General features: G+C 38.8%; 2 protein-coding genes across 5 annotated transcripts in view; one reads left to right on the forward strand and one right to left on the reverse strand.

Moving 5' to 3' along the window:
* The window catches only part of abcc3 (ATP-binding cassette, sub-family C (CFTR/MRP), member 3), a 64598-nt gene extending 58166 nt beyond the window's left edge, over window positions 1-6432 (reverse strand). Inside the window, exon 1 of the mRNA XM_084938367.1 lies at window positions 6123-6432. The gene's annotated coding sequence lies outside the window, so the exon portion shown is untranslated. The remainder of the gene's footprint in view (window positions 1-6122) is intronic.
* Window positions 6433-6879: 447 nt separating this feature from the next.
* radil2b (Ras association and DIL domains 2b) overlaps window positions 6880-17976 on the forward strand; it is a 37313-nt gene continuing 26216 nt past the window's right edge. For 2 of the 4 annotated variants that reach the window (XM_084938368.1, XM_084938371.1), the window contains exons 1-5: window positions 6881-7826; window positions 10493-10698; window positions 11955-12129; window positions 14893-15125; window positions 16107-16528. In XM_084938368.1, coding sequence (XP_084794494.1) covers window positions 7699-7826; window positions 10493-10698; window positions 11955-12129; window positions 14893-15125; window positions 16107-16528 — 1164 coding nt within the window. In that variant the 5' untranslated portion in view covers window positions 6881-7698. Of the gene's footprint in view, window positions 7827-10492; window positions 10699-11954; window positions 12130-14892; window positions 15126-16106; window positions 16529-17976 lie in introns of all 4 variants that reach the window. The other 2 variants (XM_084938370.1, XM_084938369.1) reach the window with 2 other exon arrangements.

Here is a 17976-nt window from a genome sequence, read left to right on the forward strand (position 1 = left end):
GATGGTATGGCCCACACAGAGCTCTGATGTCAACATCAGGCTATTAGATGAAGAGAGTGAAGACAACCTAAATCCACACAAAACAAGCTCTCCGAGATGTTTAAAAAAATATTTAAGTCCTTTTAGTGCACTGTATGTGAAATTGATGAATGGTAAATAAACACTTGTTTTTAAAAGCAGCCTCAAGTAATGGTGTATTTCAGAAAACGGATGTGTGCTGGAGGGCACAGCTCTGTGACGGTGATGCTTGGTTACATAAGGACACATACACTTAAAGAGAACATACAGTAGGACCAAACCTAACAAATATATCTTCAAACCTGTATGACTGGAAAGGTATTTAAATAAAAGTCCTTAAATCTTCCTTCCACCTCGTAAACCTCTTATACTTCCTCTTGGACTGGTTCAACATGCTTAAAAGGTTATTATAAGATACATTTTCCTGTCCTACAGATAAACTCTGTTTGAGGTATTGTGACCTTAAGCGCATGTATGGGCCAAGTCAAATCAGTGAGTCCTAGTATTCTGTCATTCTCACATTTCTTCTGATCTCCAACCGGATATGGCACATGGCTGTACTTTCCTAAGCCTGGTTCTGTTGAAGGCCTTCTTGTTAAAAGGATGTTCTTCCTGTTGTTGTTCCTCCTATAAAACAACTGAAATTAAATGAACTGAAAGGTAGACAATCTCGAAAAGTGTTTCAGCTTTACCTATGTATGGCCCTGTGATGGAGCATGCAGCTATTGGCAAACATGTCAAGCTCTGTATAAACCACCTGAGACATAATGTCTTCAAATGTTCTCTTATAAAACTCGTTTGAAGCGTGATTGCTTCATTGTCCAACTCCACAGATACTTCCTGAGGATTTAGAACAAGCTGCAAAGCACTGATTACACACACACAAAAAAGGCCAGAGAAATGGTTCATGATCTGAAGCGTACCACATTATTTATCAGTTTGTCCGTCTGATTGCATTAATGCATGTACTGTATATCAAGAGTGGTTCAGCATCAGTTAAATTATGTGCACAGTGCATACTTGTACCTAACAGTCTGATACAGCTTTGGCTGAATTGGGTATCCCTGAATCATCCCTTAGTTATGCAACTATAGGCTCACACTGCTGTGGGTGCTCCTGTGGTACTCTGATGTGGTTTCAATACCACTGCCATGTGGTTTCTGTATCAGTACAGAATGTTACATTTCTGCCTTCTCTCTCTTTGCTCTTGCTTTCTTCTTTTCTCTTTCCCCTCACTCCCCGAACAGTCATAGCAGATGAATGCCCATCCCCGAGCCTGGTTCTGCCTGACGTTTATTCCTGTAAAAAGGGAGTTTTTCCTTCTTACCCTAACAAAGTGCTTGCTCATAAGGGGCCAACTGATTGCTGGAATTTTCTCAAGTATACTCTTTACCCTAAAGTACGTAGCGGCTTGAAGCAACTGCTGGTGTGATTCAGCGTTAGCTACACAAAAATGAATTGAACGTCCCTTCTGTGCAGTTACACTCTGCTCATTTGCGGATTTCTGCATTCTGAGCCAAGTCAAAGAAAGGAAAGTGAAAGTCAAAATACTTTTAAAGAATATTGCAGTTATTATCTTATTTACAGGAATCAAAGCTTTAACAAATACGTCCCAAATAAGTGCCAAAAAAGCAGGCTCCTTACAGAAGTACAGCTACTGAGCATGCCTGAATATTTCCTCTGCTGCTCAGTGTTGCTGTGTGTGAACAATCAGAGCCTAGATTTTGCTCCAGAATATCCACTCCACGCCAACATTTGGTTCGCCACATAAAAATAGATGCACCTCTGTGCCTTAAGAATTAACCTCAGAATCAAACACTGCTAGTGTATCTACTCTGGTCAAAAACAACACGCTTCATACTAACGTCCGCAATTCAGTTTATTTTCCTCTCACAATGCTGAAGCATCGTGAAAAACAGAGACAAATAAAATCATTTCAATTTTACATATGACATCCATCTCAGAAACGTGTAGCCTTTAACAGAGTACGTAAGTACTTAGCAAAGTTAATGCGCATAATTCTACTGTTGTCTGCAGTGTTATCGTTCTGTCTCTCCCGCTCACAACTTCCGGTTCCTGTGACTCACGGAGGCGGGGACTGTTCGTCAACAATTTTATCAGAAACATTTTATTTAAAGAAATGCATCAATAAACTTGTAAATTATCTTGTGGTGTTTCACTATAAGTGTACACAAATATAAAATAAACAAAAAGAAAATAAGTAGAAATCAAAATGACGATTTCACATACCAGCTTCTGGTGTTGTCATGGCAACCCACTCAACGTCATTTCAGCGTGGCTTTAAAAAAGCTACTTATGGCTGAAAGTTGTTTGTTTTTTTTAAACAGTGTTCATTACTACCAACTGTCTTTACAACAAGAGTTTTTTCTTACACTGTAAAAAAAAAAAGTAAAGAAAGGTAAAAACAACAAAACAAAATACTGCAGCATGAAAATGTACCACTATGATGGAAAAAGTCACACGAGTCTCTTGTTTAAAATTTGTAGTGTTTGGTCATGCTGAGATACTGAGCTGTGAAGTTCTCTGTTAAAACCACCAGCATACATCAATTCCTGTCACCTGTCAATCTGTTGAACACACCCAGGAGTATATGTAACTCCACACTGTAATAAATTAAAATCTTTAATTTAAAATTTTTGCAACTTTTATAGAAAAACAACTAGATGTCAATCCATCCACCCTTTTTGTCCACCAAATTATCCTTAATTGTCTCAGCCCTTTGGATCCCGTGTTTAAATGTGCACACCACAACAGATGTTCCACGAACCAACACAGCCAACTTCAGTTTAGTTTTTTTCCACTCAGTGATATATGAATTCTGCTAGTGGCACCTCTGATTAAGCTGTGTAAGCTAATGTTTTTGTCAAAACTGATTAAAATACCAGAGTCATGCAGTGTATTTCCAGCAGGTCAGTTCTGGTCAAATTATAGACGTCAGAGTCAACATAAGCACAGAGCTCTGCTTTATTTTGGCTCATAGCACAGCAGATGTGTTGTTTTCTGTTTTGGAGATAGTGAAAGAAAGGCAGATTTGTGTGTAGTAAAGGCATTTTTAATTTTCTGCAAACAGCAGCACTGACTTAACTACTGTTAGGTAAGTTTGTGAGGTATGGGCTGTAAAGCTTTCTTAAGTCTCCTGCTTGCAGGTGTCACTCCTCCTTCTCCAGCCGGGGATCTGATTACTAGATCTTAAGCCCTTCTGTTCTCTTCCTATGTACTGAGAAGGCCTGACCTTGGCCTACAGGCGGACTCTTTCCTGCTCACGATAAGATGGATAGCCTATCCAGTGAAGTGCAAGTAAACGAGTCCACACGAGAGAGAACCTGCACGGTGTGAACTTGCAGTGACATGCGGGGTAAGCCCTGCGTAGTGTTTACACTACAGGAGCTGTTACAAGATTCATGTATCAGAAGTGTCATGTTATTCAAGAGGGGCTATACAGAACAGCTCCGCCCATTTATCTTTCCACGCAAACCATGAGGGAGTGCTCTTCAGCTCACCAGCGGGTGTTTGATGTTTTTTTGTTTAAAGTGAATTAATGAGTTAGAGAAAAGTGGCCTTTGTGAATTGAACAAAATAAGCAAACGTGAATTAAATAACTACTATACAGGGTTTAGAATATATATATATATATATATATATATATATATATACACATGAAATTATATATAATAATTTCATGTAAGGTTTTCAAGTTCTTGAATCCCTTATAAACAATGTCAGTGTACAAGCAGAGCTTCTGTTCAGGGTGTTACACTCGGTTATTTGTAACGCACAGTGCACCATCTAGTGGTCATGTCTCTAATCGACGATCACGTGGTGTTGCTCTTGGAACTCTTCAAACAAAACAGCTGCTGGTGGACTTTCTGACGGACGAATGGAAAAACATAAAAAGCAACTTTAAGCTTGCATCTTATCATTCTAGTGTAATTTTGTATTAGCTCTTACATCCACTAGTGAAATTTTGTATGGAGTGGATCTTATTTGTTGTGTAGCTACTTTCTTTTCTCATTATGGGTAATGGGCTGAATAACTAAATCTCAGTTACAATATTGTGCAAAAGTCTTGAGTCACCTCTTATTTGTTTATATTTTGATACGAAATTGGAATCACATGAAACTACAAAACACATGTGATACACTCTGATGTGAGTTTGCCAGTGATAGCAAGAAATGTCTTCTACCCAGCAACCTAAATGACAGCATTCAGGGCAATCAGCTAATTTTACACATTGGTTTTATACGTTAGCATATTTTTACTGAGAACATTGAATAAAAGCATTATAACATTTCTTGTCACACATGGACCTCTGATGATGACTGACTGAGTCAGTCCAAAACTAGTTGGTATTGAGGGGTCCTCAATAACAACCAGGGACCTGTATTAGATAAATAAGGCCTAATTTGAAAGGTAAATCATTGCAAAGCTAGAATCTAGTAGATTTAACCCTTTGGTGAACCTCAAAATCCCATCCTTTCGTTGCCCTCGGGAGCAAAAATCATCCCGTACCAAAAAGTGCTCTAAAATGTTATATATCAATATTTTTTTCCACTTTAAATTAGTCAGTCTTTTAAAACTACTTCTTCTTAAAATATCCATATCAAGTTTTAATTATATTTTCATTGTTTTAACCCTTTAAATCCCAGTTTGGGTACATGAGCGCCCTGTTTTTTAACAGAAAAAAAAAATAATAATTAATATTTTCCATAAAATACATTTGAATATTTCATTGTTATTATAATTAGGCCTTTAGATGGTCCAAAGATTGGCACCAACATTCATTTTGATCCATTATTATTTTTTGTGCAGGAGCACATTTTAAAAAATCCATCCTTTCGTTGCCCTCGGGAGCAAAAATCATCCCGTACCAAAAACTGCTCTAAAAATGTTATATATCAATATTTTTTTCCACTTTAAATTAGTCAGTCTTTTAAAACTACTTCTTCTTAAAATATCCATATCAAGTTTTAATTATATTTTCATTGTTTTAACTCTTTAAATACCAGTTTGGGTACATGAGCGCACTGGTTTTTTTAACAGAATAAAACTAAAAACGTAAATATTTTTCATAAAATAGATTTGAATTAATATTTGATTGTTATTATAATTAGGCCTTTAGATTGTCCAAACATTGGCACCAACATTCATTTTGATCAAATACTATTTTTTTGCAGAAGCACACTAAATGTCATATGTGCCATATCAGGTTTATCATTTTTTGCTTACACCAAATGCTTATTACCTTGTTTTGTTCTAAAATAAAATAAAAAAAATGTCTAAATAACAATACAAGATCACTTTGAACCAGAAAAACATTTATTTTAGAAGGATGAACATGAACATTTATGTTACTTGGAATCGGAGAAAGTTGTGTGTCCGGGGGGCGTCCCGAACAGCTCCAGCGGCCGTCACCAGCAGCACCTTTGCCCGCTGCCAGGAGATGGGGTTTGGGTCTTTGTGTCAGTGTCCCCAGCACGACACGTCCGATACCACGTGAAAACAAATATATATTTTTTGTCGTAGCCCTCAAACTGAATGTAACGATACTAATTTTTCACTCTTTTTGCTTCTTGCTAAACAAAGACACTTCTTCGCGCATCCCAAACCAGCGTGTGCCGTCTAATTTGGCACGACATAGCACATGTGAATAGTAAGATTCAAGATTCTTTTTTTTGTCACATGCATAGTTACACAAGTACAACACGCAGTGAAATGTATCAAAAAGGTTCCTTGCGCTTTCCCCCGGATGGCGCTTCTCTGTTATGCGGCCGCGTTGAGTAGCGGCCTGGCCCGCGCTGGGCGCCCGCGCCGTGGGGACAACAATAGACGGGCAGCCGGTCAGGCTGGGTCGGGTTTCAAAGTGTCCAAGAATACATGCGCAACCTTATCACCAACGTTTAGAAGTGATCTGCTGTCGTAGACAATAAAACTAGAGGATTTTGGAGAAAAACATAAGTAAACAAATACCACAAAGGTGCATAGTAAACAAAAAAGATCGGAAGGACATCACGGCTATCGTAACATTTAAAAATATAATTTTCTGTTGTAACCTTCAAACTAAATGGTAATGTAACAATACTTACTTTTCACTTTTCACGAAAACATCAGCACTTTTCGTACTCCCGACTGAAGCGGGGTGTTTATTCCGAGACTTCGCCTCCGTTCTCGGCGCGCACAGGTCGAACGGTGGCCAGCCTCGTTATTGTCCGTAAGGTTTTCGAAATTCTACTGTGACTGTTCCCTTGGATCTCCTCTTCGCTCACAATTTGCAGATAGTTGTGTCACTACCCGATTTGTGACCGTTGGAGATAAAAAAAAAAAACAAAAAAAAACGCGTCCCTCTTCCATGCATCTGTTCCAGGGTTTGTTTACATAGCACAAAATGGCTTTACATCAGTGACTACTTCCGGGTCATAGGTGATTTAACCGCAGCAGTTTTAAAAAATTGTATTTGAAGGGAAAATAAACTCTAATTTGGTTTTGGTCCTTGCTTTTATTTAATTTGTTTATATTGCAGTGTGGCCGTCTGAGATAAAATACTTTTGAAAGAAAAAGTGTGTTTGTGTGTCTTTTTTTCCTTTTTTAGACATAAAGGCCTTTATATTTTTTTAAAACGCACAATTACTATTATCCAACATCATTATTCAACACTGATAGTGACACACAAACACCAATTTTTTTCACTTTTTGTTGCAGAACGACACGCTCAAAATCTGTAATTTTGGCTGAAGTTCGTTCATTGCTTGAAATATGAAAAAATGGCGTCACCTGGTGGACAAATGAAAAAATTACAATTTTAAGGCCCGGACTCCAAAATGGCACCATAACTGAGAAAATCACATTAACCGTTGTTAAAATAATGGTGGTATGAAAAATAGCGTTTATAATGGGTTTCAATGGGGCAGAAATCTGCCACAAGGTTCGATAGTGAAGCCTACATTAATAATAATTTAAAAAAAAAATCCTACTGTGATCTGCTTTCAGCCAGAAGATGGAGTGATGGACACAGAAATCTTGGATTCACTCACTGCTCGAGTTCCTCTGTCTGCTTCAAGCACAGACGTGAACTTAGCACATCTTCCACAGCAAGAAAAGCGGTGCAATGCTGTGAAAGCTGGGATTTAAAAGGTCAGACGAGTTCTTCAGTAAGGTTTTATTTTGAAAGTTTCAGTGCGGGTGGGCGGGTGTGTGCACCCTTGGCACTTTCAGGCAGTTGCGCTGTCGAAACACATCTGGAGAGCGGGTTCGTTATGAATTTGAAACAGGCTGCTTCCTTTGGAAGCGGACAGGATACGTCATAATGTCAGCAGTGTTCATCAGATGTGTCCGCTCCCTGGAATGACATCAGTAAGATATATTTCAATCACGTGTCAGCGTCCCAGAGACAGTTAAGAGATGAAGTTGTAACTGGAGAAGCTTCGTCGCTGTTGTTAGACTGAGCAGTCCGTCAACAGCTGGATGAGGGTTGGAAACATCTGCAGCGCTTATTCCGGAAAATGAAGCAGCAGCTGGATGAATTTGCGCCTCGGTTCCTGAATAGAACATGTCAGGAATGATGCAAGGCATCACCGGCTGTTCTCCAGTCGAGCACGAGAATAACCCTCTCTGGTAATTTAGAATAAAACCACTTTAACGTAGCACCAGGTGGATCAGACAGGAATGAGTCGGATTAAAGATTCCTCTGAGGAGCTGCGCTCTCTACCACCAAGACCCCCGAACTTACCTGCAGCTCTCCCAAAGAGACGGTTTGTCAGGCTGGGGAGGAAGGCCAGTGATGGCTCTCAGCAGTGAGTATGAAACACGTGCTAACAAATGCGTATTCGTGCCAAATTGTGTTCATATGCACTTTAATTAACAAGTTGTTCACCTGACAAACTTTTGTCTGCCTCGGTGCACCTTTACTTCTGTCTTCATGCTTCCTCTCATTTGATTGTATTGTTAGGCATGCTGTCTGACTGTTGTTGTATGCTGTTATGTATTCAATCCTGATGTGTCCTGGAACTTGCGATCCCCTAAGCCACTGGATATAACAAAGCATGAGGTCCACGTTCACACTGACAGACTGTCTGTGTATTTGAACTGTGAACTTGACTTTAATTGTAACAAAAACAGATGATCCATGTTGATTGTTCACCTGACAAAACATTTGTATCCCCAAGTGCAAGTTTACTTCTGTCTCTTTCTTCCGATTTGAATGTTTTGTATTTCATGTAATATTAGTCCCAGTCACTGTGAACAGGAGCTGATCGGAAATTTTAAACTTCAAGTGACTGAATGGGGTCATTTTTGGCTCAGTCGTGTTTTTACATAGATTTTTAAAATCATACACACATGCATTTGTCAGTCTACTTCTCCTGTAGCATTTCACAGTTCAGTTTTCCACTTCTTACTTTTTTCGTAGTGTTTTGCAGTCATCCATGGCGAATAGACCTAGAGTTGTAAGAGTGGTAATGCTTTATAATATAGCCATCTACTAAAAGCACAATCATCCTGTAATTAAGTGGAATTTTGATGTATATTATTTGAAATTACTATTAATTATATTTAGATACAAATACTTAGGTGCACTTGAATAAGTGGGCAACAAGTCAGATTTTGTTAGGAAGCAAAGAAATATTTACACTCTAAGTAAATTTAAGTAGTATGTAAGTAATTTTAACTAATGAATACTTGTTTTCCCACAAAACCATCAGGTAATTGCACAAACCTCAGTTAGGCCATACTTTAAATTACTTACAGGATCATTTCTGTTTCCTTTTCTGTAAAATACCTGTAAGTTAGGCGAGGTTATCCCACTCTAAAATACAGCTCACACTCTAAAAAGTACAGGGAAATCACACAGTACTTAAAATTACTTATGTAGAACTTAAAATGACGGATACACACTTATGTAACCACATAAGTTAAATTTACTTACCGCATAATTATTTCTTTGTTTCCTGTAGAATATGACTTGTTACCTTCTTAAGTATTTGTATGTAAATATAATTCTATTGTTATTTCAAATAAAATATATTGAAATATTATTTAATTACAGTTGACAGGCTGCACTATAAACTGTTACTGTAAGATTTACTTCTCCAATACCTTGAGGCAGAGTCATCAATTCTACGCTCATTGTCCACTTTCTTACATACATCTGTTCAACCACTCATTGACACAGATATCTAATCAGACGGTCACACTGCAGGAACTCCATTTAGCCATTTAGCCATAATTAAGGTGACCTACTGAATTTCAAACTGATCATGAGAATAGGGAAGAATGATGATTTAAGTGACTTTAGATGTGGCGTGGAAATGAAAATGAAAATGCCAGAGCTCAGAGGAGAATGGTCAGACTGCTTTGAGCTAAGAAGACCACAAACTGAAATAATAACCACTAATCAAGTGCACAACATATGTAATCTTGAAACAGATGGGTTACACCAGCAGAAGACCACACTGGGTACCAAACCTGTCAGCTAAGACCAGGAAACTCAAACTATAGGTATCATACACAACGAGAACCATTACAAAAGTATTTCATCATAAAATAAAACAAGGTTTTAAATGAAAGATATTCAGCAAAATTCACCTTGCTCTACAGGGACTTATCCCTTGAAGAAACACAACCATAAAGATGCCAGCAGTGAAGCTGCACTAACACATACATGGACAATGATACTGTCACACTGAAGTTCAGTTCAAAGTTGAAAAAGCTCAGGCAAGTGGTTTTTAATTCAACATGGACACATGAACTTAAGTTTGGTACAACTAGAGCCTTGCAGTATTGTTACACACTACTACACACACCACACTATGATGAACTCAGCTAGTGGTGCTCTTCTTCCTTTTTAAGACTATTGGCCTGATTCAGAAGCTGAACACCAAACTGAAAAAAATGCCACTGCGTATTTCTTCTACAAATGAACCCACATTTTGAGCTGAGAGAACTTGAAGGAGCTTTCATTATCCTCTAATGCAACTGCTTATGTGCCATGTAAGACTTTAACTAGGAGTGCTAAGATTATTAATCAGACATGTAAAATCGTTTATTTCCAAGTGGTGGCGTAACTGCAGAGAACCTTTGAACCATAATGATAAGTAGCTTAGAGGCTCAGTCAGAAGTAAAGCAACACTTGATTATTTCATTCATGTCCCAAGAGAGCTTAGAGAAGCATGGTGAAGGAAACCAGACAGCACTGCATTACGGTCAGAACGGTATGTGCCTAGCATATGTGCTGCTTTCAAGAATGGACATGATACTTTATGGATCTTCAATTTGATTCGATTTGCTTTTTCTAATATCTTTGTTTTGGTTCCCCTTTTTTGTGGCTGATGATTGTCTGATTGATTGAAGACACAAACATGTCTTCCTTGGTCTTGAACCGATGTGATGGCTGTATCAGTCCTCCAGCTGGTAAGTGTTCAAAAAATTTTCTCAAACACTCTTTTTTTACTTTTTTATTTAGCAGTTCAGCTTCATCCACTGGAAGTTCATCTGCTAGCAGATCTGCTGAGGGCGTGGCCATAAGACAGCCCTGCAAAAGCCGCATTCGTCGGAACACCCACCGCCTCTCAGGTGTCTTTCTCCGCACCCCCACCTCCACCTCAGGCTCCATGGCACTGACTGCAGGACTCAAGTCATCATTGTCTGTCCACACCAGGAAGGGAAGCAGTACGTCACAGTGACTTTACTTTCTCCCTGCATGTTTACACTCAGGATTTGTTGTCATTGGAAGGGTGCTAATGCTACAGCTAGTGTTTTTAGCACAGATGACTTGTGGCTCTGGGATAAGTGATGATGTGCAAATGATATCATCAGAGCTATTTTGGCACTAGTTTGCAAGCGCTTTAGATTAATACCAAAATCTTGCATGCAGGCTGAGCCAGTTTAGAAAATAAAAGTTAGAGTAGCTCTGCCTCTGCTGTTTTCATTTTAATAATAATTGTTTTGATGAAATCAAACAATACCACTAAGTTAAACTGGCTGCATCAGTTGTGCAGTTTGTGTTATAAAGAATATTCATCAGCGGGTCATTGATGTACAGTAAGTGGCTGTGGCTCAGGATGTAGAGCAGGTCATCTACTATCGGAAGGCAGGAAATTTGATTCCTAGCCAGCCAAAGTGTCCTTGGGCAAGATGCTGAACCTGAGCGAACCTGAGTTGCTCCCATTATGTTCACTGGAGTGAGAATGTGAGATAGAAAGCACTTGGATGTAGAAATAAATGCTAGTGTGATTATATAGTGCTTTGAGTGTTCACGTAGAGTAAAAAAGTGCTATATGGGAACCACTGCACTTACTGTACATTAATTTTCACTATATTTTTTCATTACATTGTCCTTCAATTTTTGGAAAGTCACAAAAACAAAGTGCATTCAAATGCAAATATGTATTCTTAAATTGGTTAAAATGGTTTTGAATGACAATCAGCTAAAGAGAAACTGAGGAACCAGCCTAAACTGCATCAGTTAGCATCAAACTTGTTTTACTGCATGCTTTTTTACTAATGCTCCGTCAAGGGGGACCTGTTATACTTTTTCAGGCTTCAGGCTGTTCTATCCACTCAATTTCTGACAGTTTTTCTTCTACTCTTGGCTCTATATGATGTGAAGATAGAGTATATATACCGAAACTGGCCCTGAGCACAGAAGCCCCACCAACCTTGTGTTCAAACCTTTTGTTTTTTAATGGGCAGCAACTCAGAGGAAACCTGACTTAACCTGACTTCAAGAATGAGGTTAAAAAAAAGTAAATATAGTATTTACTAAATGTGAATCATACAAAGCTACTCTAGCAGAGTTAAGAATAAAACATGGAGCTCCTTTAATAAAAACTAATTTTTGTAATCACATGTAAAAGTTTGGCCTTTCATCGATAATACCAAACCACAACTGAGTAAAGCATTAAACCTCCCGTCCCTTTCTGCAGTGATCTCTGCAGATGCTTTAATTGCAGAAGACCCATCTGAGCTGTCCAATCAGATAACTGCCCCAGGAATCCTGAAGATCTTTGGAAATGAAATCCTGGAAGGAGCTCACTATAAAAGCGTCCTCGCCACCACGCACTCCAGTGCAAAAGAGCTTGTCAAAGAGGCCCTTGAACGGTGAGACCATGTGTTATCTGGGAACGTGCGTCTGCCTGCCATATGTGCCTGCTTTGTGTGTTTGCTCATGAGCCTGGCTGAGTTATGTATATCCATATGCTTCTTCTGCTGGAGCGGAGTTTGTATATCAATAGTTTTATAGACTGGCTATAGTGCCTGATGAAAGGTTATCGCATTTACGTTTCTGTGTTTAGTATTGTATATTTCAGATGAACAAAGTTGATATGACCCGTTGCTCTGTTTGTTATAACTGCAGTATAGTGCACACAGGGCCACTGAGTTAGTATTGCTGAAAAGGACCAGAGAAAACCACAGGCTTGTGTTAAAGACAGCCAGTGTGGCCCAGCTCCGAGGCAGCCTCTAGAGAATCAGTGTCTGTCAGCGTTTGCTTATATTTCAGCCAAAAAACATAATGGGATGATTAATGCAAGCGGTATTCACTTTGTAGAGGAAGGAGTAAATCATGACTCTTTTCTCTTAGTGAAAATAATTCTCTGCAGCAGTGACATTTAAATATGCCATTACTACATTATGCATTTAGTAACGGTTCAAACAGTCTCAAATAATTCTTTTTTTGTGTGATGAAAACAGGTTTATTGTAATATTCATAAGATACTGCTTTGACTACTTCAAAGAAACAGAATAAAAGGAGGGTTTGTTACATCTGGAAGACAAATGTGTCAAAGCTGCATTAATTCCTTTAATGTTAACCATTGACCCATTACAATATGTAAAGTTAAAAATGGTGCCAACAGTGAAGAAACCACTAAGAATCACCCCTAGTTTCTACAGCTTCCATCAATTATACCAAACATTTTAGCCTCTTGGAGCTAATTGTTGAGTTTCTAACAGCCTGAAGCATTTTTTACTTGGTTCACTCCCAGCAAACCCATTTCCAGCTCTTAAAAACCCACTACATGCACAGCAACAAAGACAGACATAGTTAGCAACTAGCTGGCAAATAAAGTTGGGTTTTAGCATCTTTAAATACAGATATTTCCCTCAGGAGCAAATGGAAATCGAATTAAAGCCGAAAGGAAAGTGAATATTGGATTAACATTCAACAAGCAAGCACAAAACAACTCTAAAGTTAAATATTAATTCTGTTGTATGGACAAATGTGCAACTAGTTGCTAAGAAATCTATGCACACATAATAGTTTGTCAATGATATGTTAAATTAGTTAGGTTGGATGCCCTCTACATAAAAAGACGAAAAAGTGAAGCAGGATTAAAGGCTTGAAGATTCAGTTAACAGGCAGTGCTTGCTAACATTAGCAGTAGAGTAATGGCTTAGCAAACAGTTAGTCAGTTTGACTTATTTGACCTTGTGTTTGTTTGTCCATGAAGGTTTATCAGTCAAAATTATATTGATAAATTGTAAAGTTAGTACAGTACTGTAAGACGCAGACTTTCTTTTAATTTGTAAGTGTTTTTATTAGCAATAGAGCTCCAGATTTTCTAAAAGTCTTTTAGTTTTTCTCTTGACGTTAGCTGCTGATTCAGTCCCGTCCTTGTACCTGACCATTTTCAGAGGAATGTTTCGGGTTTTTTATTTTACTTACTTGTTTACCACTTAACACTGATAAATGAATCATTCAAGCACAAAAACTCATCTAATTCAAGGGATGAATCAGTGTTGTGTCTACACATAATAGACAACTTAGCAAAGAACAGTAAAGTTTGTTACTAAAAGCTTGTCACAAGCACACAATTTGTTCCCATTTTTTTTAACTGAACCTACAAAAGTGCAGAGGATAACAAAATCTAAGGGGCATAAAATTTTATTTTTGTACCAACATGGTAGATTCCCAGAAATATATATGCCTGAAAATTGACATATCTCAGCATTATGCAGTGTGTCCTTAAAAAATGTTGAGTAATGTTTAGTGATGGATGAAAGCAAATGTGCCAGATGAACATTATCTAAAAGTCATGTTCTTAAGAAACTGGAAAAACCTGAAACAGGGTCAGACAGATGCATCTCACCCCCTTCATTGAAGCCTCAACAGAAAATGTTTCAGTGGAGAGCTCAAAAAGTGATTCTTAAGGAAGGAAAGGGGAAAGAAAAGACTTAGACATGCCAAATTATGCAAGAATTAAACTGAAAATCAATGGCAACGGGTCTTAGGGGGTGATTAATCTTGTCAAAACTGATGAAATTATGAAAACAGATGCTTTAATTTCTTTCTCAACACGTGAATAATACCAAACATTTTACCAATGCTATTAGCAAACCTGAATAGAAAAACAATATAATCAGTAAATTGCTGCACTTCCTTTCCATTATCCTAGTAAAGTATAAAGAAATTAGTTGCACTTTTACATAGTACTGCATGTAATGTATATAAACACTTATGTGAAAGCAGTTGCTTTTAGTGATGAGCTAATATTGCAGTCAAGAACAGTCTCTCTCACTTGTTCAGAGCATTTAGGCATTTTTGAGCTCAGTATAAAGTTTTGCAATTTGCTGTCACTTCTTTTAAGAAATTTGTTTCTAGACACAGCAGAAGGGTGTTTTACACAAGAAACATTTAATAAACCCACTGTGAAGAAACAAGCATAGTTGGCTGCTAACAAGCGAACGTAAACCTTGAGTGCTTCTGAATGTAATGCTTCGGTTAAAGTCTCAAGAGAATTAATGATATTGTCCATTATTGTTGGCAGAAGGGTGAGACAGTCTCAGGAGAAACTTTGCTGCCTACTGTTTTAGTGCTCTGTCTCTGGGTTTGAAAGGATGATAACATGGCTAACTGTGATCTAGGTATGGCCTGAGAAAGGAGGAAGCGGAGTCCTACGTTCTCTGTGACACCATTGGTTCCATTAGTAATCATCCGTGGAAAACAGAAGGTTTCCGAGTACTGGGCGACCATGAAAAACCCCTCCTCCTGCAGTCGCTGTGGAAACCCAGAGATGGTTTGGCAAGACGATTCGAAATCCAGAAGAGAAGTTCAGTAGAGGAGAAGACATCCAAAGAGAAGGATACCATCACTGCTGGTACGCTATAGCCACAGGGCAATAAGGAGTTATCGCTGCACACTATACCACATCCTGAACCAGGGTGCATGCCCTGGAATAGGAGTCTTCACCAGTAAATGAAGCATTGTCAGTGTTAAGCCCAGTTTTAAAGTTCTCACAGTAAAAATGTGGTTTGTTGGCACGTTGTTGTTCCAGTGAAAGTAGGCCAAGCCACATAGGCCAAGCTATATTTTAATAGGTCTACTATTTCTTTTTTTCCTTTCTTTTCAATTTCTGCTGCAAATTTGGGGATCACATTTGCTCTCAGTTCCATTAAAATGTTCTTTAAAACTTTAAATGTAATTGATGTCGCAGACACACTTGTTTAATTAGATTTCTTCCAGTGACACACCCTATCTTTTGTACTTCACTGCTTGCTGCAAAATGCTGTAAAAGATTTACACTGCTACAATATCTAATTGGCCTTACAAGGCATGATGTGACAGAAGAAAAACACCAGAACTTTCCACAGATACCTGACACAAACACTCCGTGGTACTGTAACAGCACTGGCTGGACTATTTTCTACAATCATTTCTACTAGGGGCCCCAGCTGTGGTTGACACAGCTGTGTTCGTAGTGTAAGACTGTGTCCTGTTATGTGTTTTGCTTTTATGAATGGCACAGCTTGTGATGGCCTTCTATCGGTGTCAGCCTGTAGATGCCTGCTGCGGGGGTGACGTTTTTTCTTCTTTTTTTCCATGAGCTCTGTCTTTCTTTCCACTGAGGTCTGTTTCCTGTATGGTGCTTCTCTGTGTTCATCCTGGCATAAACACACCATGGACAAATGACTGAGGCTCACACGCACCTCACCTTGCTTCAGGAAGAAAAAAAAAGGGTGTTGCTCTATCACCACATTCCATTAGCCCTGAGCTCTGTATATTTTTACTGCAGCTCAGTTTGGATGTAGTTACAACGCTATTCCCAGCTCTCTTATTTGTTTATTCATCTCCCTCTCAGGTATCAATGCTCAGGCTCGTAAGCTGCAGAAGAGCCGCTCCAGAGTGACCTCCACCCTCATAGAGAAAACCATGAGCCGGAGCCAGAAACTGTGGAGGAGCAAAAGTGAGATGGACCTCTTAGAGACCAAACACGACACAGATCACGAAAAACGTGTCAAGGATGAAAGCGAGTGCCCGAATCAAACGTCAGTGCAAAGCTTTGAGCATCCAGAACAGAATCACATTCACAGCCTTGCAGCTCCCTCTGAGGGGGCCAAAACAGAGAACCTCTGTCCGTCAAGGCCGAGAGGCGAGCAGGAAGTAGAGGAGTCGGAGAGGGAGGAGACAGAGAGCAGCGACGATAACACCACACAGTACTCTATTCACCCTCCTCACGACTGTCCATACCTGCTACTGCTGCAGGGCTACAACCCCGCGCAGGTATCATATCCAAACACACGCTCTGCATCTGACCCTGAAAAGCAGTTTTCCAATCATATGTCAGCAGCAGTAGGAAACAGTAATGCCTGTCAGTGCTTTGGCTTTTTATACATGTTCGAGTGTTGAAATCGTCCATTTAAAGAGTTTAGTAGCGGGTGAGTGGTGTTTTTATATGATTAAAAAAAACTAAAAAGACAATAGTGTAAGTTTAGGGAATGGTTTATCTGATTTCAGTTTTATTTTTTCTGGCAATTTGCCTCTTCGGCCAATAGGACAAGACAGGAAACATGCAGAAAGTGATAATCAAACTGAAAAACTTTTGGTTACACTGTGTACTTTAGCTACTGTTTTATTTACCTCACCTTCAGAACCTTCAGCAACAACCAAGCTTTACTTACCACAGAGGTCATTATTTATATGATCGCACTAAAAAGATGTAAACTAGCAGTGTATTTTACAGTGTCATTGCATTAGCATTACTGATGCACACAAGCTGAATTGGCATTAAAGTGTCATGACAATTCAGCTATTACATAAAGTTTATCTTTCTAGTTAAGTAATTAATACTTTGAAATTTTTCCCAGGGGAAAAATTGTGAATTATGCTCATGAAAGGTGAATCCCAAACTATATTTCAAGTTATTATTACCAATTAACTTTGATGTCCTCTACTGCTACTGCCAGAGCTCCCTCATTTATTTGTTCTAAAAAGTTGCAATAGCTATCATATTATGTTTACAGAACCAGCAGCATAACAATACACTACATACAGACCTAAAAAGTGTGTATGTGCAACATTTAAAAAAATGGTCCTGTTCATAATAACTACACATGTGTTTTTACTTACTGTGTGGAAGTTTGTCCTGGATGCTGAGTTTGGGTAACACTACCAACTGTTAACTCCCACAGAAGAAACAAAAACAAAAAATAATGGCAGACAATACTATTGGCAAACTCATTTGGTTATTTCCCTTAAATTGTCTTCTTAGGCATTGCCACTGCTGATCATCTGCCTCTGTTTGGGACTTGACCAATCTGCAGTATTTTTATCCATATGCATGGATAAAATGTAACACTCCTCATTTATCCTGGTCCTGGACCAGCATGATCACTACATTGACCCCCCCAAATGGGCTCACCTCACACTTCCTAAATATAGCCTGTATGTATAAGATGGACAAGGCCACTGTGAGGTCACCCATTGGTTAGTGAGGTCTCATTCTGAAGCCTCAAGCAAAGCATTTTTCTTGTGTCCCTCTTGGAGCTTAAACCAGACAATTCATTTTGCTTTATATTGTAAGGTAGACCCTACAATAATACATACAGAGAAAAACCCAACAATCATATGACCCCCTATGAGCAAGCACTTTGGCGACAGTGGGAAGGAAAAACTCCCTTTTAACAGGAAGAAACCTCCAGCAGAACCAGGCTCAGGGAGGGGCGGGACCA

This window comes from Perissodus microlepis, chromosome 8 (genome assembly GCF_051167445.1).
Source record: "Perissodus microlepis isolate ML-2025 ecotype Zambia chromosome 8, ASM5116744v1, whole genome shotgun sequence".
Taxonomy (NCBI): domain Eukaryota; kingdom Metazoa; phylum Chordata; class Actinopteri; order Cichliformes; family Cichlidae; genus Perissodus; species Perissodus microlepis.